The sequence below is a fragment of the Dromaius novaehollandiae genome, chromosome 13 (genome assembly GCF_036370855.1).
Source record: "Dromaius novaehollandiae isolate bDroNov1 chromosome 13, bDroNov1.hap1, whole genome shotgun sequence".
NCBI lineage: Eukaryota > Metazoa > Chordata > Aves > Casuariiformes > Dromaiidae > Dromaius > Dromaius novaehollandiae.
The window spans coordinates 24,041,332-24,062,658 of record NC_088110.1 but is presented as its reverse complement, the minus strand read 5'-3'; the positions used below and the strand labels follow the sequence as shown (position 1 = coordinate 24,062,658).

Below are 21,327 nucleotides of genomic sequence, written 5' to 3'. Positions count from 1 at the left end.
TCTGGTTTGTGTGACTTTATTGGAGTGCGAGACAAGTCAGGGGGGCGATTACACAGTGCTCTGGTGGAAGATGCACGCTCTCGGCTCAGTCCCAGTCCGCATCTCCTTCGGGATTGTCGTCTCGCGGGGGCTCCTGAAACTGGATGTTCGCCAGCATGTCCCGCATGGCTGCCATGAGCCTGTTCACCCCCTGGTTCAGGTCCTGCCCTGCTCCGGCCTCTTCATCCCCGTCGTGTCTGATGTCCCCCTGCAAGAGAGCAGAGCTGGAGCACCCAGCTGTGGAGCTGCCTGTCTGCAGCAAACAGGCAGAGGCGACACTGCCTGCCAGGGAGGATCAGGCTCTTCTGCAACCTGACGTTTACGAACTGCATATGCCAAGAGCCACTCCCTTTGCAGAAACACTGTGCAGCAGATACTTCTGTCTGTACTGAAAGCAGAAGTGTGCTCAGATTGGCCAGCAGCAGCTGACCGCACGTACCTGTAAGTTAAAATTTGGCAATAGCGATCGGAAGAAGAGAGATAAAGTGCTTTCATTGGATGGATGATTCGTTCTGAAAGAGAAAAGTCACACAACACTGTTAAGGGGCAAATTTAGTATTTGACCTTTTGGCACTCATTTGGGCTGAGACAGCGCAGAGAAGCTGGAGAGGACCACGCTGCCAGCAGCAACACACAGCACCTCCCTGAGCCAGCCCTGTCGGTTGAGCTTCCCCAAAGCACGGTTGGGGGATTCACAGGGGTTTGCTTGCCCCAGGCAGCCAGCAGCTGGCCAGCGTCTGGGCAAAGCAGTCATTAAAGGCACTACCAGGTTTCCTTCAAGCAGGGTCAGTGTATAAGACACGTACCAGCTTCACCTAAACAGTTTTTGCACACTGAGGCTGGCTGCGATTAAATCTGCATTATCCCAAACCACCTCATTTAAGAGATGCTAATGTCAACCAACGTTTTTCAACAGCCTTTGTCTTAATGGCTGTGAATAGCTGCTGTCTCCGGTGGTGACCGCCAGCCGTAAGCAAAAGCAGCAGGACAAGTCCTGCCTGTATAATTTGCCTGTCAGTGAGGCTCTTACATGGAGGACGTCAGCTCCGAGCGCCGAGCACTCGGGCATACGTGTTGGGAACACGTCAGCTGTGCCAGCGCAGAAACAAGGGGTGCAAAAGGTACCTTTCTGGTCTGGTGTAGGAAATGATGGAGTCCAAGGGAGGTAAGGGGTCAAAGCCCATTACAGGCTGCGACGTCACCTCCTGGAGAGGAGAGAAAGAAAGAGGTGAAGGTTGTGCTGCCGCCAGCAGCAAACACCAAGCCATGGAGACAGCCGGACCACTTGGACAGGCCTTAACTGGGGGAGAGCAACAGAGCCAGGCACGGCTGCAGGCCGGACAGCTACACATGCATCTACGTGCCTTAACCTGAGGTGTCCCAGGAAACAGTGCACACAGTGAAGGCACTCTGAGGTCACGTGGACGTTTATTTTTGCAGTGCCAGAATGTCTTTGTACATGGCTATTCCTAAAAGCAGGGTGGGAAACCTCAGTGGAAAACATGCTGGACTGCTTGGGCAAACAAGCCATGACGAGCGAGAGCAAGGGACTTCCTTTAGCTGTCAGTGCAATATCGCTAAGTTTGGGACATGCTTTGGACCTTGCTTTCTCATCTCGTCCTGCAGCAGCACAGCGTGCACCAGCATTTCCATGAACCAAGTACAGAGTTCTTGCTGCCAGCAACTTAAGGGCAGCACAAGGGGACACAGCAGCAAGCTGAAGTTCCCTTCCTCCGTGCGGCACAAGGAACTGTGAAGTCCAGCAAAATAACCTCTCTACGTGTCCCCTCTGGGACCCCTCCAGCGGCTGTGGTTTAAGACATTCCCAGCATTTACATGCATAACAGGGATGCAAGTGCCATCACACCGCACACAGCAACGTCATCTGCGCCGCCTTAAGACCCCTCACCAGAGGCAGAGCTGCCGTGGCTTCCTTCATCTCCGAGAGGATCACATGTCGGTAGATATTCCTGGGTGCACTCTGGTATCGCATCTTCCTCCTACGGCAGGGAGGGGACAGAGGATTTCTGCTGAGGGATTGCACAGAACACACCTCTGCACAACAAGCTTTTAATTTCTGCTTCTCTAGGTGCAATGTCTGCTTCATCCCTGGTTCTGCTGGGACTTGCCACTTTGGAAAGAGCTGGCCTAAGGCAAAGCCAAAGTCGCTTAGTGGCTGCTGACCTCTAGATGAAAGAGCAGAAAGGCTGAGACACTGCACAGCTATCTCTCACTGCCTCTCTACAGGTCAGCAGAGCAAACTAACTTCAGTTCAGGACAACACTTAATGCCTCCCTCTCCAGCTTCTCAGAGCTGGAAGCTGTTCTAAGCACTTGCCTGCCCTGCGCGCTAAATGCCTTTGAGCCAGTGCAGTCATCGCCTGCCACTCCCAGCCAACAGCAACCCCTTCGTCTCCTCTGCGCTGCTTCCAAGGCACGCGGAACAGCTGAGGCTGGAGGAAGTTGGTGCAGCACACGTTCCCCAAGCAGCAACAACTACAGCTCTTAATTCACCTTTGCGCAAAGCCAGGAAGAAGAGAGCTTCTGCCTTCCTGGCCCCACAGCTTAACCCTCAGCATCAGCAGCTTTGGGGCTCTGAGCCAGCGCCAAAGTCACCGCTGCCCAGGAGAGAACTTCTCCCTTGCCTGAGGAACTCCCCGGCCTGGTCTGTCCCGGTGTTTCTGCACCCATGTGCAGTACAAGAGCCGATCATCCCTGCCCACCGCACTTACTTGTGCTCACACTCCTCCACCAGCGGGTCCCTGGCATCCACCTTGCACAACACCTCGTGGACGTTTGTCTCCAGCCAAGCCATGACAGCGGGGTCCTTCCACAGGGAGTGAGTCCTTCCCACGTAGAGGGATGTCAGCTGGTTCAAGGCAGGAGGCTGGCTACAGGAGACAGTTATTATTCAGGGCCCCTTCCTTCCTCTTGCCTGCAGGTACCTGCGCTGTCTGGAAAGGGCTCAACTCTGGACTGTGCTTCAGTGTGAGAATACGAAGAGAGGAATCACAGGCTCTCAGCTTTGCTATTTACATCTACCTTCACCAGTTTTTCTGCCTCTGCCTATTTTGGAACAAGCATAGCCGTGAGATGAAAGTTCTACTGTCTTTACCCCAGGGGAGACCACACATTTGTTTACAGGACCACGTGTCAGGGAAATCCAGACTGGCAGGAGACAGCCTGCCCCAGAAGCATGCACATGTTGTTCTGTTACTACATGTATCAACAAGCTACAGTATGAACTTCTCACCCATCTACATTAAGGTGAGGCAGGTCTATTAGACTTATCTGGTAGCTTTTATGGGAATCCATTATCAAAGCATCTGACAGCCTCTCAGCATGCCCTGTTCAGAAAGAGTAGATGTTCTCCTCCACAGCTTATAACTCCATTAACTGCCTGAGCAAGCAAGAGCCTCGCTACCAGAAGAATTGATTTCTTCTATTTAATAAGAACATCTCCAGGTCTTACCTTATCTGAGCGTTCAACCCAAAAAAGGAATGGGATGTGACCCTGGCATCTGCCTGCACACTGCAGTGATCCAACAACGGCATAAGAACTGCAGAAGAAAGTCACAGAGCTCATTTTCAACAGACTGCCGAGAAGTGCTGCGGGAGCGGCCGGGCAACCCTGCCAGGGCCGCAGAGACACGGGCCCCATCCAGGGAGGGCAAGTCTCCCAGCAGGTTGGGGACACTGAATGAGAACCAATGCGAAGGGGACACTGCCAGCTTCACAGCTGGAGTTTATGCTGTGTTTTATTCTCTGTGTGGATGATGGAAACAGATCCAAAGAAAGAAAAAAAAAAACCAACAAACTTTTTCCAGTGAAATCAGGTGCAATTCTATGCAATTAATGCTGCTGGCCTTTGAACTTGAACAAGGGTTTTATTTCAGTCACCGTAACAAGCAGCAAAAAAAGATGTTTTCAGCCAACACAAACTAAAGCTCTGTTCAAAAGCTGGTTGTTCCTGCCTATAAAGGCACACCCTCCCTGGCACTCTGTGTACCCCCTGGGCCTGGAGGGGATGCATATCTGCTTTCAGGGACAGGAGCCCTAACTGGATAAAAGCAAGTGATGGATGCCCATACAGACCACATCTAAAGCACAGCAGTGCCTCGGAGGGAGAGCTGAGAGAGACTTGCTGTCTCTGCTCCCAGGAGCCCTGCGGTAAAGCATTTTCCTGCTCCAAGATTTCAGTTCTCACCCTCCCCCAGCTCGCGTGCCCATGACTATCTACAGCGAAGGGGCATCAGCTGCTCTGACAGAAGGGTGAACGGCAGAGAGAACAGTTGCTGATCTCTTCCTAACACACGGCAGACTCATGGCTGTGTCGGCCCCATCTGATTGCACCGCTTGCTCTCTGGCCCTGCCAAGGTGCAGGGCAGAAAGGCCGAACCCCACCGCTGCCCACAGCGGGCTGCAGGTACAGCTTGGACTCTTACAGCAGCTCCTGTCACTGCTGATCTGTGTGACCCGTGTCACCCCTCTGAGCCTGGCCTCCTGTCTCAGACTGTGGCAGACACCATTTGCAACCCACGGGCAAACTGCTGCTTCTGTTTTCGACTGCCTGGAACCCTCATGTGCTTTTGCAGGTGAAGACAGTGACAAAGCCTGTGGGGATGGACTTACCGGTGGGGACAGACTTACCGCTTGGGAACATGATCAGCGCAAGCTGGATGAGCTGGGCAGCAATCTCCCGGGCTTGGCTTAGCTCCAGCTCTGAGCGCTCTTCCTGCTGGCTCAGGAAGAAATAGGCCAGCGGAACCGAGAATGCAAAATTGGGGAGCTGGGACAAATTCCGGTGACTCTGTGGGATCAAAGGGATAGATTTAGGAAGAAATGAAGACATGCAGAGTGATCTCAACACGGCTCAGCTGTATGTTGAGTGAGATTTCTTGCTTACTGGAGTAAGTTACTTTCCAGCCTCTGGCTTGGCTTGGTGTTCCCACAACTGAGAAAGCAATTCTGAGTTCACACCACTGTTTATAAGGTACCAGGATTACAAGAAAACAAGCACCCTAGCTTTTATGGGTCATTCTGAGGACCGCAGGATGCCAGCCTGCCCATGAGACAGCCCCTCAAAGGGTTAAGCCAGTTATGAAAACCACATGCAATGTAGCTCAGGGGGTCTGCTTCGGAGAGAAATCGCAGGGGGTAACTTTTACACAGCTCTAGAGATACAAGTGTTTTTCCTCTCATGCTCCATGGCACAGCTTCCCCCCTCTTCCAGCCCAACTCACATGGAGACAGCCCACTGAAGAGCCCCGAGCCCCAGGAACCAGCCCCCTCCTCGTTCTGCCTCGTCTCTCGCCAGGGTGGTCTGTTGGCAACTCACCTCCCACTCCTGGAACATGCGTGTCAGGAAGCCGTACTCTCTAGCTCGAAGGGACAGAAAATCAATCAACAGCAGTACACACAGCGGGTCGTTCTCTGGATCAAGGCTTCAGAGAGAGGCAAGCACAACGGGAGGAACCAAAGTAAGTGTCACGAAAGCTTAAGTAGCTGCCCTCATTTCTAACCCAAACGAGACTTTCCCACTAGCATCCAGAAAGCTTCCACGACTCAGCAATTGGAGATGAGAACAACAAAACGGTCCCCACATGGCCAGAAGGGCTGTGCCTGCCCCTCCGGGGCACGCGTTCCTGCAGAGGGTGATGGGCCCTCCTGGAACCACACAGGAGGAAGCTCAAGGGCCACACAAATACAGCGGGTTGAAGCCACTGTTGCACATAGGCTTTGCAAAGACTGGGCTCTGCAGGCCTTTCTCCGTATCAGCCAGGCCCACAGCTCAGTAGTGGAGAGGACCCCACTTTTCTGGAGGAAACATGGATGAAGCACTCCGCAGGGGTCTCTACCTCAGAATCAGCTTGCAGAACTCCAGGGCTGTTCGAGGACAGCCTCTCTTCTCCAGGAACATCAGGTGTTTGAAGAGAGCCAGGTAGAAAGCTCTACACAGACAGAATAAGAACAGGTTTTAGAAGCCAAGTTTAGAGAAGAGCGCCTCATTTCATTCAAGGATAGGAACCAAGTCAGCCTCAACACCCCCTCCCTCAGGTATTAATGCAGCTGTGCAGCCAAGCGGACCCAGGAGACCCATTCTAGTGCTTGAACACAGAGTGCCAGAGAGCCTTCACACAGGAGGCTCCAGATTCTCATCTCAGATTTTTCCATCTTCATGCCATTGTACAAGCAGGGAGATGACAAAACCGTGGCCTATTTCACCTCTGCTCCCCAAGGCCCCAAAGCCTTGTGCACACCACAGCATCAGGTCTGATGATTCAGGACAAAACAAATAAGCAAATCCCTAAAGCCTGCATCGTGCAGGCTTAGCACAACCATGCCTCAGCCTTTGTCCCAGGCTGCTCAGCGCTGCGACAGGACAGTGACACAGCGTGTGCATGACCACATGTGCACGGGGGGAAGGACTAGCATCCCACCTGGGTAAGATATAGATCACAGTGTCCAGGTAACAGACTGCACAAAGTCTGTCAGCGAGTGGGAACTGGAAACCTGAGCAAACTCAAGGTATAGAGATTTGAGAGAGATTACGTAGATCAGATGACTGGAAAATTCCCAGAATAAAGTCACCTTTCTCTGCAGCTGCATAACTATCAAAATTATATAAACAGCCAGGCCTAGATAAGCGCAAGTGCTGGGAACAAGAGCCGAGCAGACAGCACACAGGACACCGAACACAGACTTAAACCCACAGTGAGTATTTCTGTGACAAAAACAAGTGACTTTTTGCGGTAACAGGTAATAACTGTACTGAAAAGGACACTGACAGGGAGGAAAAGCTAATGCTCAGATGAGAAATCCCTCAGAAAAGAGGGTACTTTACAGAAAATTTCCATCTATCTCAGTGTAAGCGACCCAGGAGAGCAAGAGCTGCTGGTGTCTCCAGTACCTGCACCCTTCTCACAAGCACTGCCTGTGTTTACAGATGTTCTGCCTTTGTCCCCTTTGCCAAGGGACATTGCCATTGACTGCTGAGAGGTAAAACTTATTCTGACAGACAGGGGCATTCAAGGTCCCTAGCCACCGCTTGCAAGTGTCGATGATGCAGCAGACACCGTGAATCTGGGTCTCCACGCCCAAACTAGGCCATCAGCACACCGGCAACGACTCTCCAGCAGACACGCAGGAGACAGTGAACCACCTACCTGTTCTCTGGCCGCCGGTAGTCAAGCCTGCAGCTTCCGCTGGTGAGACTGAAGACCGGGTGAAATGCGCACTCCAGGCTGTACAGCGCCCGCTCTGCACACAGCACAGGCACCATCAGGGCACGCCATCACCCAGCACAGCATGCTTTCCCCCCACCTCAGTATTTCCCACAGGGAGTCAATTTGGCCTGGACACTGATAACTATTGAGGGCTCAGGAGCCTGCAGGCCATGAAATAAGGTTGTTTCACACCCTAGCAAGGTGTGAAACTACTTTAGAATATGTGGTCCCAGCAGAGACCCAGGCAAGCGAGCACTGTTACTCTCCTGCAGGCACTGGATCATGCTCTGGTTCCAAAAAGTAACTCTTCCAGAGGCAGTCTGAGCTACAACTGCCTCTGTCACAACCATCTTCAGAGGTGGAAGCCAAAAATCCTGTCCTCACTGTGTCTCTGGCCTCTCCTATCATGCTGAAGAACGTGTACGTGAGTAACTAAACACCACATCTCAAACGCTTCAGAGTGCAGGACAGCAGTCTGAGGGGCAACTATCCTCCAGCACGCCTCCTTCCCCGCTCCAGCCTGCGGTGCTCGAAGGAGCAGAGCTTGCCATGCTGGCCTGCAACGTGCTGGTCACGGCAAGGCGAAGCACCCTGGCCTGGAGAGCTGGCACACTCCCTGAAGGTGCAGTAGGCTTCCTGCAGTGGTCCCTCACCCTGCAGTACTCGGTAGTTACCAAGTCAGCAGGCCCTCTTCCTGGGAGGGGCTCCTTACGGGTGAGATCTCAGCAATTCTTGTTGTCCAGATAACTCTCTCATTCATTTTAAAGGTGAAAGTCAATGTGCTTTGCCACAGACAAGCATGTCAGGCGCTCTCCACTCAAAAGCCTCCAGCAAAAGCTGCTACTCTGAAGGATGGCATGAGGCTCAGTGCTCACAGCCGCAAAGTCACAAACACAGAGCTGAACAAACCCTTCCAGTTTGCTATTTCTTTGCTGAAACCAAAACAAAACTGAACCACAGCTACTCACACCTACCCCTCACCTCAACTCTTACCTATGAGATCACGGGCCATCTCCTGATCCTCCTGCATCCGACACACATCACTGAGCTGCAGAAGTGAGTCCACATGGTACGGGTTCATCTGAAGCAACAGCTAAAGAAGAGCAGGAGCTTGGTTACATGATGGCACAAATCACTGGTTTCTTGTGCATTCTGCTTGCAAGGCAAGCTCTGTAAGCACTGCAGGAAGGCAAATACCCTGACATAGCACATAAGAGAAAGGGACTATTTTTCCCTCTGGGTCTGAAGGCAAAGGAATCCTGTCCCACACCATCAGAGAGCTAATGATAACACTGTAGCTCAAGGCTGGGCTATTCCTCATTGATAAGGCTAAAATTACGGATGTAAACAACACAAAAACAACCACACTGGGTCAGACTACAGGCCCATCTGGCCCAGCACCCTGTCTCCAGAAGTAGAAGCATGGGAAAGAGGACAAGAAACACGAGAATATGAAGAGTCCCAGCATACTTTCTAAGCTGCCAATCATTAGGGGTCCAGGGACTCCCACTGTCAGAGATGCCATCTTATATTAATTGCCTTCAGTGGAGTTTCCTCTGAGGAATTAGTTCACTTATCGACCCTAGTAACTTTTCTGCACCTACACTCTGTGATACAGAGATCTATCTACAGCTTAAATACACACTGTGGAGAACTTCCTTCGGTCTGAATCTGCCAGCTTCACCTTTGTGTCAGAAAGGACAGCAACCAGATTCCTCCCCACTCCACACAAGGTTTGAGACCTCTGTCGCAGCTTCCCTCAGGCACCTCCCTCCAAATGAAGTCCCAGTCAGCCCTGCTCTTCCAGCACAGAGGCCGTGCCAGGCCTTTGATCATCCTTTCTGTCCTTCTCTGCATCTCTCTCAGTTCTACTACACCCTTTTGAAGGCGGAGCCCACAACTGCACAGAATATTCGAGATGCAGCCACTAGGTATAATTACATTTTTGTTTTGTTCTCTATCCCTTTCTAACAGTTCTTAACATTTGGTTAGGCTTTGCTCTCCTCTGGGCACTGAGAGGACGTTTTCACCCATCTATTAAAATTTCAATATTCAGGTCCTGAATGGTAATGGAAATAAAATGGCTTTTTCCAGGCTTCTGAATACTAGAAGTATAAGTTTAACCATACCTCAAATAACTTTCCATTCACTAATTCTATTATACATTCCCTATTTTTACTAAGCACTTAAAACTCAGGTTCAATATGAAAAAACTGGAGTTACTTCAAAACTTCTCAATGTCTAGGGTTCCCCCCGCAAATGAAAAACACATCTTCAAAAGTTTCACAAGTCATACATCTCCAGAGCGATGGCCAACGTTCCCACCTACAGTAGACAGCTTTCATATTCCAGGCTGCTTTAGCCCAGTGCCTTTGCCCCAGTGCTGCTTGCTTGACATTTTGCCTCTCACTGCTTTCTCTAGGTTCCCATACAGCCCTTCTTCTCAGAAGAGATGGAGCATCCAGTTTTACAGTGATGGGAAAAATGCTCTTAATAATAAGCACTTAAAGCTTCACCAACAAGACCCTTCTAACCCACTGGCAAAAGCAAAAGAAAAAAGATCACTGAACGGGATGCTGAAAAACAATGTTTTGTATCTTGCATGCTGAAACCAGAGCAGTGAAGCAGATAAGGGCTCAGGCTATACAGAGATTGTGGCTGTCACAGGTAAATTGTTGGGGACTTTGAAGTACTTCTGGCATCAACGAACCCTCATCTGTTAGATTTTACCCTTGAAAGAAAAGTGAAAGACTAAAGCTGTAGGAACGTCTTTAAACATAGCCAGGCCAGTTAACAGAGATGGAGCGTAAGGACTGAAACGTATCACAGAAAACCTGTCTGGCTCTGCACATGCATACAAGTCCATATTTGAACTGGCCTCAGGACTGGATCCCAGGTTGAGTACTACTGCACAGGAACTACTTTGCATCATTTAATACGAATTCTTCAGTCTAATTACAAGCAGAATCAATGAGCTCAAAGAGCAGTGGCTATGAGCAGAGGGTGGGAAAGGGGGAGGAAGTCAATTTTATTCAGTGGACAATGGCCTCTTTAAGAAACTTCTCTAGTGCATGTATCCGAGCTCACGTGGCCAGGGTTTTCAGAGCAAAAATACCTCAATTATGGTTCAGTAGCGTGCAGAGCAATTTCACTGTTGCTTATCATTACAAACTATAAATGTTACCATACAGTTTAATGAGCTTGGACACGCTTGAAGAACTTTCAACACAAAGACTGTTTAGCTGAAATACCAAGAAAAGACACACTTTTCATCTATGTAAGAGTTTATAAATAGAACAACTGTTAGTTTAGATTCCCTGTTAAAGAACAGTTCATACAATATTTTTCCTTTCCCAGCTGAAGAGTCGAGACAAGGGAGCTTTATTCCTGACCCTCCAGCCAAACGTCCACTTCTTACAGGCTCCTCTTCCAGACGGCTACCTGACGTGCCCTCTGGGCAGAGCCACCAAGGCTCGGTCACCAGGGACTGGATCTCATTTGCACCACTTTGATCATTTGTATTATTTAGAAGGTGAAGACAGAGCTCGGCAAGCAATGCTGTCTTGCCTCACACAGAGACGCACATGGGACACTACTGCTCAAAACAAGACTGCCAAAAAACGAGCACTAGCATGCATCAGCCCACTTCGCTGGCCAGAGAAAGGGGCTGCAGGAAGCACAGGACGTAACAGCACGGTCATCCCAATTTCACAACATACCACAATGTTGTTGGGGTCCATGGACTCCACAGCATCCAGGAACTTGAACTGCACTTGCTGGTATTCGCGATGGTGCTCAAACGTGAAGTACTGCACTCCCCTCCTCGTCTCCACCAGCTGCATGGCAATACCTGGAGAGTGCACGGGAGACAAGGTACCACTGCTGCAGCCTGTGAGCACACCATTTCTTAAAACATGGAAAGCTTGTTCACATCACTGGGTCCAAAGCCAGATGCATTTTCAGAAATCCCCAGAGAGTTTCACTCCTTTTCTTCCTCCCATGAACCAAAGACTCAAACCCACCCCAAAAGCCCAGAAAACTTGTTCTCTCCACACACATTTCTCACAACTCAGCAAGGCTGCTGTGGGAAGGGAAGTCCATATCACTTGCAAACTCCAAGAGGGGAGAAAAAAAGCTCAAACGCTAAGATACAACACGACAGAAAGTCCTTCTCCCCATTGAGAAAGGAGGTATTTCCATCAGCTGACATGCAGTTTGGTTTCTGCATCAGCTAGTGCAAAGCCTGGGCCTGGCAGCTGATGAAAGAAGCTCCAGTTTCCACACACGGGCTCTAGGCAGAGTCAGGCTGGCAGAAGCAGATGTCTGTGCCAGCACCAGTGTCGGCTAGCAGCAGAGCGATGTTTCAGGAGGCAGCACCGAAAGCCTCACCTGTTTTGCTGTAGCGTGGCCAGGTGTTCTTGGGAGCCGTCAGCCACGTGCTGCGGACATACTGGCGCTGCCTTTGCCTTGGCCTAAGGAAACAAACACGACAAGTCATAGTTTCTCTGTACTAACAGAATGAGTAGGGCTATAAAACAGCCAGAAAAAGGCTGATTCAGGGAAAACTGCTTCTTCAGCTGAAGCTGGGCCACACGGAGCTTTTGCCCAGAGCTTTATCATGTTTGCCTTCAAGGCACTACATACCTTCACTTAGGCTTTTCCTTACTTTAACCATTCCTCCTTGGGCCAGCCAGTGCCTCCAGCACTTCCACTTCAATAGCTTCTTTCCCTCAGTTTTACTCCTGCTAAGTTCTCAGCTGCTGCTGAGCTGTTTCCCTCAAACAGCTTCCCAGGACAAATTAAAGGGCGCTTCCCAGCAGGGCCTTCAAACGTCAACTGATTTAGTTTAAGCAATACTCATAAGTACAACCAATGTATTGGTTCAGGGCAAGAGGAATTCATAAATCAAGACTACTCAAAGGAAGTCACATACTCCCTAGGTAAGGGGCTATTTCTTTTTCCTCATGCAATAGATATTGCCTCTGGTTTTAATCTCTCCTTGAAGGAGCCTAATTCTTCCACAGACTCCTTCAGAGAAGGCTTCCACTTCCACCATCAGCACTCTGAGCTGACACCCCTCCTACGTGCACATTTCTGGACCAGCTCCTTCAAGCAGGGATCTTCTGGATAGTATCAGCCACACTGCAAATACCTAATTGCATAGAAATCTCAGACCCAAGAAGCAGTGGGTTCCCTGGGTCCTTCTAAGCAAGTGCATGAGACCACCTGGAAAGTATTCAGGCCCCACTCCACAAAACATCAGAGATTTTGGAATAGCAACAAATGACAAATGCTGGAGAAAGAAACATCTAACAGTCAATATTCTACGAATTTGAGTGAAAGGACTTTAGGAAAGCATTTGACAATAACAAGAGGGGAAATTAGCAGAACAAAAAGTGACTTCTAACAGAAGTCTGAAGAAACTTTACTCTCCCTCGTGAATGTCACAAAAAATATTACTCTATCCCCATTGTCACTACTAAATAAGTAAGACTTCCTGAACACATCGGTGCTCTGGGTTCCCTGCACTGTCGTGGCACCGGGGGTTCGGTAAGCGGTACCAGGGGAAGGACAAACACACTGTCTCAGACTTTGAGAAGATTTAATATTGAATTCTGGACTAACCTCTGATCACCAAGAACAGCCCGAGCCCCAAAGTATCTCTTCAGCTCATTCTCTGGATTCAAGTTCCTGAAAAGTTTGAAACAAGAAACAAAACCCACCACTGGTTAAACACAGACAAAAGTCTTCTAATGTCACGCTCTATCCCATTTCACCAACGCCAAGTATTTGGTACCTCTGAAGTGCCTTTGGAAGCCCCTGAACTGTCAGACACACCACTGATCTGACACAACGCACTGAAAGGAGCCTAAAAATCAGTGGTCCAAACAGGAGGTATCCAAATCCCTATTCAGCCAGGCACATGCTTTCTTTGTGCGCTGCTCCAAAGATGGTGCTGAGCTGGGAATACCTCTGCTGCCATCTCCAGGGCACCTGGGGCCTTAGTCCGAGATATGCCCATGGACAGCCTCCACTCGGGAACGCGTGCTTGGGGTATTTGTCTCTGGGAGACATGAGAGATCTGCTGCTGAAAGCCTAGCAGTGACAACGTGCAGTGCAGGGCAAGCACCTTAACCACTGCAGAGAGGCGGGGAAGGAATAAAATCTATTTTCTAAACAGAGACTTTATGTCAGATCATGATGTCTACAGCTCCTTGATCTAACACCTGGCCCAGAGATGTGAGATGTGTTTAAGAGGAGTTTCTCTCTACTGTCCCGTGAGGAAGACTCAAAGAAAGAGAGGGAGCAGGAAGGCAGAGATCCAGCACTGCCAACCCTCAACTGCTCTGAGATTATCCAGTTCTCAAATGTTTATAACTCATGTTTATTTGACCTGAGAAGTTGCTGAAGTTAAAAACATCTCCGGGTAAGCAAACACTCCTCGCTTTATTAAAACGTCCCTCAACAGGCTGAACTAGCAACGAGTGCCCACCAGGCTAGCTTCAATTTTGACACAGTGTGATTGGAGGTTTCAAAACCTGGACTGACAAGTTGTCCCAGCCTACAAATGTGCACCTTCCTGCCAGGAACAGGAAGAGCTACCAGTCTGTGCACTGGTCCAGGGCTCAGCAACATACTGGACCCAACAACTGGCCCATTCAAACAGGTTTCAGTGGAATATAGGCCAAGATGTGATGGGCCTCTAGTCTGAGGCCAATTAAATCCTCAGCTTTTGGCTGCACTTGGCACTTAGTCCATTTCTGTTGACGGTCACATGTGGAAAAGCTTAGACAAGTCTAACTAGCTTTCCTGGTGAAAAAGTACCAGTACCATTTAGCCCTCTTTAGATGACAGCACAAGCAGTATTGGGGTCTGCTGCTCACAGGAGCTGGCTTGATGCAGGCAGATATCTGACCAGGTTAGTTTGATTTCAAAGCTTTATGCACTGAGGCTTTCAGCAGCTTTGTAGAGATTCTTCCACAAAGAATCACAGAATATTTTAGGCTGGAAGGGACCTCTGGCAGTCATTCTGGTCCAGTTACTCACTCAAACCAGATACAAGAGTAGAAAATATCAGTCAGCACTAAAAACTGAACAAAGCTCTAAAAACAGTGGTTAGAAACAGAGGTGCCCTCACAACCATTACCACAACCCCTTTCAAGCAAGGTCCTGAACTCACAGCCAGATTATACACGCAGCGTCCTATCTCCCTCCTTGTGGGACAGATATCCCTGTCACACCCAAGGCCAAAATCAGGAAGCAAAGAAAGCACTACCTGTGCTCTACATAGAGCAGAGGCCTGCTGTCAGCAATTATTCCGCTTTGCATTTGTTGCGATAGCCCATTGGTATCCTCAATCTTCTCCAGAAGGCTGTCGATGTCTTCCAGGTCATTGTCTTCCTTAAGATATGCACATGCAAAGACAAGATAATTGTTACAGAATGAGTCATTGCTGCACACAAGTCACCCAGAAGGAATCACACCCAGCTGCCTCCAAATCCTTTGGCTTGTCCTGATCCCAGCACTCTGTGCAATACTGGTGCAGACTAGCCCCTACTTCTCACTCACCGCTACCCCACCTCCCACTTCCAGGGCGCACACGCGCTCCCTCTCAATGGAGACCCCCTGCTTTCCACCCAGTGCTCTTCATTTCCCACAGAAATCCCACCCCAGAGCCTGCCTTCACTGCCTGACTGCCACCAAAGTGCTGGCTGCTGCTCTCCACTTGCTCAAGGTATTGTAGCCCTTTCGCTCTTCACACTGTCAAGAGTCTGGATGTGTCAGCTGAACATAGCCTGCCAACTCTCGCCCACGCTAGGTTTCTGCTGACCTCATGCTCTGGGCCCAAACTAGATGGCCAGAGTAATAATTTCTGACATAACACAGAGCTTACAAGTCTGTATCTGGTCTTCAGTCTGCCCCTTTCTACCCACTATTTGCTATGCTCTAATTTATTTAAACTACAATCTTTAATTTCTAGAATATGAGGAAATGTTGGGGTGCTGATTTTAATAATAAATATCTAAATAATCAGTCTTCCCTGCCTGCTTCCCATGGAAGCATTACATTACTGCTGTGATCCTTGTGATAAGATATCAAACACTTGTGTGCTTTTAACCCAGTTTTAACGTAATACACAGTCACTTTTCTGGTTAGCTGATAACCAGGAGAATATACTCCATCAACACGCATTGAACAGTTGTATAACACTTTTATTCATATTTTTCGCTATTTTCCCCCAAATGGCAAGTGATGCATTTCTTACGTAGCCGATTAACTTTCTCCTCATGATGTGCGTGGGTGGAATGTAGAATTCCATTCAAAACACAAACAGCATTCTGAAGTTGCCTTTATTAGCTAAATACAGCCATGCTGTGTAGTGGATACATAAAAAATTTAATGTGTTTTGCATTTAAGTGATAGAACAAAGGTAGTATTATTTCTAGTTACCAAAACAAACGGCGTGTTTCTGGGGATTAAGTCTCCCTGGAGCTTAGAGCTGGCAGATGTCATCCTACTGCTCGTTATTCTTGGACAGGGAGAAGAAACAGGCTTTCCTGCCAAGTCACTCACTGATCGGTTTCTCTGCCTTAGCAACCGGCTCCTGAACTCACCTGGGTGAATTCCCTGGGAGGAGGCAGCCAGCCTGGCACCTGCACAGGCAGGTGCTGCTCGCAACAGCCACTTCAGCATTTCGGCACATCATGGCTCAATAGGTTTAGCAAAGGACTTCCCCCAAGCGAACAGTTAAGACTTTTAAACCTTAGCAGAAAATATTCCACTGCTTTAATAAGTTTCTATTGAATTTAAATGATTACTTAACCCTCTTCAAGTGCACTTCGTTAGGGGTAGACAACTTAGTCAAAGCAAATCAGTCCCCCTTGTTCCCTTCATCACTGAAAGGACAGGAGCAAGTCCCACTGGAAAAGCACCTGGCAATATGTTTGTTGATAATGCATTGACACCGGCAGATGCTCTTGTCAGCATTTAGCTATTAGATGGCAAACCACAGAGAGGAAGGTGCACTGCTGCGCATGGAGGAGAAGCAGGCAGAGACAACGTGACTCACTGCTTACCGGCAGTAAGAGCTTTGTACGATTCTGCAGAGCTGGAAGAGCTACTTATGTAGGGCAAGCAAAGTACAATGAAGATGCAAAAACCCTCCCAACTCCTAAAGAGCCTCCTCCTGTGTAAAGCCTCAAAGTACAGATGAAAGAAGGTGCTGCTGTGAGGATTCCAGCTCTAACCATCTGCGGCAGAGCTCAGCTAGTCCCACTTGCTTGAAGGACTATAATCAAAAACTGTTGTTGTCACTTCATAATTTTAAAGGAGCACTATGTAAGAGGGAGCATTTTTGCCTCAAAACATTTCTACTACCACATGAGTATTGATATTTTGCCAACCCCAATGCAGAAGTTAGCAGGGCTGCTAAATCTCAGAATAAATGCAGACATACCAGAGTCTCGCCTGCTGAAGTTTTCTTGGTTTTCCTTTTCTTTTTCTTCTTTCGTGGCTTGTTACTTGACATAGGCTGCAAAGATAAATGAAACAACTGCCAGAGCATGTTCACGGAATGCAGTGAGGAACACTGCAAGGGCAGAAGTGTGTTTCCACAGAGATCAGCACACCAAAAGGTCCCTCAAACAAAGCCAATATTCATCCTTTCAAGTCTTCCAGCAAGCAGAAATCAAGACACAAGGACAAAAAAAAAAATAGAGAAAAGCTCCAAAGGTTCACAAATGTAAGGGTTAAATCCCAACAGACTCTCATATGTGTCTAAGACTACAGAATCAGAGAAGAAACAGTTCTTCCTAATATGACATATCTAAAACGTTTTATCCTTCTACTCCCAAGCATAAACCGATTTCTGTTTTTCCAGTGAGCAAGACAGTTTCAGCAGTCTCTCTGATCACCACAGAAACTTACAGCTGCCTGAAAGCATCACACAGTACGGGCTCCTATCACCACAGATGCAACTACTCCAGCTCACAACGTTGTACACCATTTTCCAACCTGACAGGCACATTGTTATCTGTACCAGTCCTTCTCCAAGGCATACAGAGCTAAAAACACACTTCTAGGATCGTCAGCTCTACAGAGGTAACGTATCCAAGAAGTAACAGCATTATGATAAAGGCTCTAACACTCCTGAGCTGTTTTCAGAACCAGGGGCATATGCAGCCCCAATTCAGCTCTATCACATGACAGGGAGACACATGCTGAGGGCTCCAGCGTGGCCCTGGCCTGGCCAGTTTGCAGCATAAAAACTTTAGAATATACCTGCTTTCTCATTTCTGTCTGGGAAACCCTACATGAAAAGCAGCTGTACTCTGAAGTTTTTATGCAGCAAACTGACTAGGCCAGGGCAGACTACAAGAACGGCTCTTAACAGAAAATGACAACAAAATACTATAAGAAAGAAGGAAGTCTGATGTTTAATTTACATTGTTTGGGTTCTTCACGTCATTCTCTCCAAAATGCACGCTTCACTGAACACTAACGCAAGCGCCCAGCCCCGTCCACAGCGTAGAGCTAGGTCAGCTGTGCAGCGAAGGAAGCAGAGGAGCAATCTCCGTTTCAGAATCCCAGGGGCGCTTTCCTTCCCACAAGCTTTGCATAACCTCAGTGCTCGTGAGGACACACGGGCAGCAAAAACAGCACAAGGTCTTGCTCAGGGAGATGTCCTAGGAAATTCCCCTTTGCAGCTATAAAACATCCCCCCAAGATCCTAAAAACACCTGCATATCCTGCAGGCTTCCTAACACAACCCCCAGTGCCGTACTGCTGATTCTGCTCCGGGCCTAGCGTCCGCAGCGAGAGCCCAGTCAGATTACGCAGCAATTTGGGAATGAGGACAAAAGGAACATGAAGTCAGTCAGTCATCTTTCACTTGCTCTCTGAGGCAAAACTTCAGCTAGTGTGCAGGCTCGTTACCCCTCAACTAACGGACTGGGGCGTTAACTCAGCACGGTACAAGCTTTGGTACAAACAGGGAATATGGACAGCCTGCACTTCTGAACAAACCTTAACCTGCATCTACTTGTTGTTTACTTTTAAGCTCCCTGCCCATGTCCCTGCCCCGGTGTTCATGTTCTTAGCCTGTGACAAAACCCACCCACGAGTGAAAAGAAACACTTTGTCACTAACACAAAGCTGCTCAGCTCAAACACAGGCAGCAAAACAAACGCAGCAGCCCTCTCTCTACACGCTGTGTGGCTACAGCCATCATTACTAGATAACTGCAGTTTAGTTACCATTTGGTCCTGCTGATCTGCATCTTCTCCATCCCTCTGTCCATCACCTTCTGCCTCTTCAGTTACAGGCACTCCACTGTTCCCTTCTGCTACATCTTTCTCTCTGAGCCTGGCATCTACTCGCTCCTCCTTAAACGACGGGTCATCCTCTGACTCTTCATTGGTAATCTGTGCAAACAGACGAATAAGATGCAGAAACAGCAGGCACGTAGCTAGCTTCTGCCCCCTCCTGCTTCCAGGAGGACAGAACTCCAGAGATCTCTTCTGCTCACATCTGGAAGGGAAAGAGGAAAAATCCACAAATGTGACAGAGGCAGAGCAGGGCTCAGCTTCCCCAGTCACCTTCTCCAGCAGCTGGACGGGGACAACGGCTCATTTAAAGAGCGTTGCCTAGGGGGCACCTGGAATGGCCTAACATCCACTGACTTATCAGCAGGGAGCACAGGACCACGACAAAGTGCCCACTACACAGCACAGCGGCAGGAAAACATGTCTGGACTCTGCTCTTCTCTGGCAGGAGCCCAAAACCAACCTTGGCCGCACTCGTGTAGCCAAGCCCGGGGGAAGGAGAGGTAAACACTGCCCAAGAGAACCGCTGGGGCTGGCCAAGGTGCCCAGAGCGCAGGGACCAGACTGCTCCACCAGGGACCATCCGTGCCACGAGGGCCCAGGCGACCCCAGACCTTCAGCTCTGGGATCCTGCGCGGTTGGGAAAGCGGCATGAACGCTCCCAGGGACAGCTCCATCCCCTGCTGGACCACCCCCAACCCTCAGCCCCAGCTCCAACAGCACCCACCTACTCCACCTCTCCCCCCTTGCGTCCGTCCCATGCCCTACACCCCCCGTGCGGCCCCCCTCGTACAGCCTGCTGAGCGCCCGCAGCCCCGCGCCCGGCCTGCACTGCTGAGCTCCCCCGTGCTGCCCCTCCGCTTCCTCCCCGTCCACCCAACTCCTCCCAGGCCGCCCTTCCACTTCAGCCCCAGGTGCAGCCCCCTCAGGCCACTCTCCATCCTCAGCTCACTGCCACCCCCAGTGCCCCCCCCTTCAAACCCCCCAGTCACCCCCAGTTCACCCCCCAGACCCTCCAGTCACTGCAACCCATGCCCCCAGGGACCACCCAGTCGCCACCGCCCCCATCCCAGACTTCTCAGTGACACCCCAGTCCCTGTCCCCAGTCACTCCCTCTCCCCAGCCCCCTCCCAGCGACCATCCCGCTTTGACCCCCTCCCCAAACCCCCTCGCAGGGACCGTCACCTTGGTCGCCCCCACCCAGCCACTGCCTCACCATCACTGTCACCGGTCCCAGTCACTGTCCCCCTGGTCACCCTCTCCCAGTCACTGCCCCCCCAGTCACTGCCCCCCCCCAGTCACTGTCACACCTCCCAGTCAGTGCCCCCTGCCCCAGTCAGTGCCCCCCCAGTATCACCCCTCCCAGTCACTGCCCCCCCAGTCACCCCTTCCCAGTCACTGCCCCCCCAGTCACTGCCCCCTACTCACCCCTCCCAGTCTGTCACACCAGTCACTGCCCCTCCAGTCACCCCTTCCCAGTCACCTCCCCCCCCAAGTGCCCCCTGCCCCAGTCACTGCCCCCCCAGTCACTGTCACCCCTCCCAGTCACTGCCCCCCCGTCGCCCCCGGCCCCAGTCACTGCCGCCCCAGTCACCCCTTCCCAGTCTGTCACCCCAGTCACCCCCCTCCCAGTCGCTGCCCCCCCAGTCGCCCCCTGCCCCAGTCACCGCTCCCCTCCCCCGCCACCGCCACCGCCGCCCCTCACCAGCTCGAAGCGGTTGCTGACGCCGGCCCGGGCCGGTCCCCTGCGCCCACCGGCGGCGCCCGGCGGCTCCTGGCAGCGGCCGGGGCCGGGGGCCAGGCCCAGCTGGCCGAGGCCCGGCTCCTCCTGGCCCCGCTGCTCGCCCCGCAGCCGCCGCAGGGCCCGCCGCGACATGGAGCTGCGCGCCGCACTGCGCCTGCGCGCGCCCAGGCCCCGCCCCCGCCCCGCCCCGCCGCGCCTGCGCACGCCACTCCGCCCCGCGCCCGCGCACCCCAGGCCCGCAAGGCCCCGCGCGCAGGCGCAGTGCGGCGGCCCGCGACCAGCCTTGCGCGGCGAGCGGCGCGAAATATGTCTCGGGGGGGGGGCATGGGCCAGGAACGGAACATCCGCGGGAAACGTGGCCCGGGGAAACATGGTCCGGGGGGGAATCGTCCGAGGGAGCATTGCCCGGCGGGGGGGATGTCTGAGAGGGGCCACCGGCCTGGGAGGCATTGCCCGGGGGGGGGGGCATGGCATGGGGGGTATTGCCCCGGGGGGGCACAGCGTGGAGGTATTGCCCCGGGTCGGGGGGCAGCTTGGAGGGTATTGCCCAGGGGGAGCATGGCGAAGGGGTATTGCCCCGGGGGGGGCACGGCGTGGCAGGTATTGCCCCAAGGGGGCACAGTGTGGAGGTATTGCCCTGGGGGGGCATGGCGTGGGGGGTATTGCCCCAAGTGGAGCATGGCGAGGGGGTATTGCCCCGGGGGGGCACTGTGGGGGTATTGCCCCGGGGGGGCACAGCGTGGGGGTATCACCCCGGGGGGGGCATGGTGGGGGGGTATTGCCCCAGGTGTGCACAGCGTGGGGGCATTGCCCCGGGGGGGCACGGCGTGGAGTTATTGCCCCAGGGGGGTACAGCATGGGTGTATTGCCCCAGGGGGGGCACAGTGAGGGGGTATTGCCCTGGGGGGCACAATGTGGGTGTCATCGCCCCGGGGGGCTGCAGGGGACGTGGCCATGGGGGTTTCCCACACCCGAGCGGGGTCCCGGTGGGGGGG

At 51.4% G+C, this 21,327-nt stretch overlaps 1 protein-coding gene across 1 annotated transcript; it reads right to left on the bottom strand.

Moving 5' to 3' along the window:
• TCF25 (transcription factor 25) lies at positions 1-20,520 on the bottom strand. The gene is made up of 18 exons (XM_064519846.1): positions 20,294-20,520; positions 18,520-18,687; positions 16,722-16,796; positions 14,541-14,665; positions 12,890-12,955; positions 11,654-11,736; positions 10,984-11,114; positions 8,258-8,357; positions 7,205-7,298; positions 5,897-5,989; positions 5,377-5,482; positions 4,689-4,848; positions 3,511-3,598; positions 2,771-2,929; positions 1,949-2,039; positions 1,165-1,244; positions 479-551; positions 1-247 (listed from the first exon to the last, which is right to left on the bottom strand). The coding sequence occupies exons 1-18, from the start codon at positions 20,462-20,464 to the stop codon at positions 86-88; spliced, it is 2,025 nt and encodes a 674-aa protein (XP_064375916.1). The 5' UTR covers positions 20,465-20,520; the 3' UTR covers positions 1-85.
• Positions 20,521-21,327: the final 807 nt, after the last annotated feature.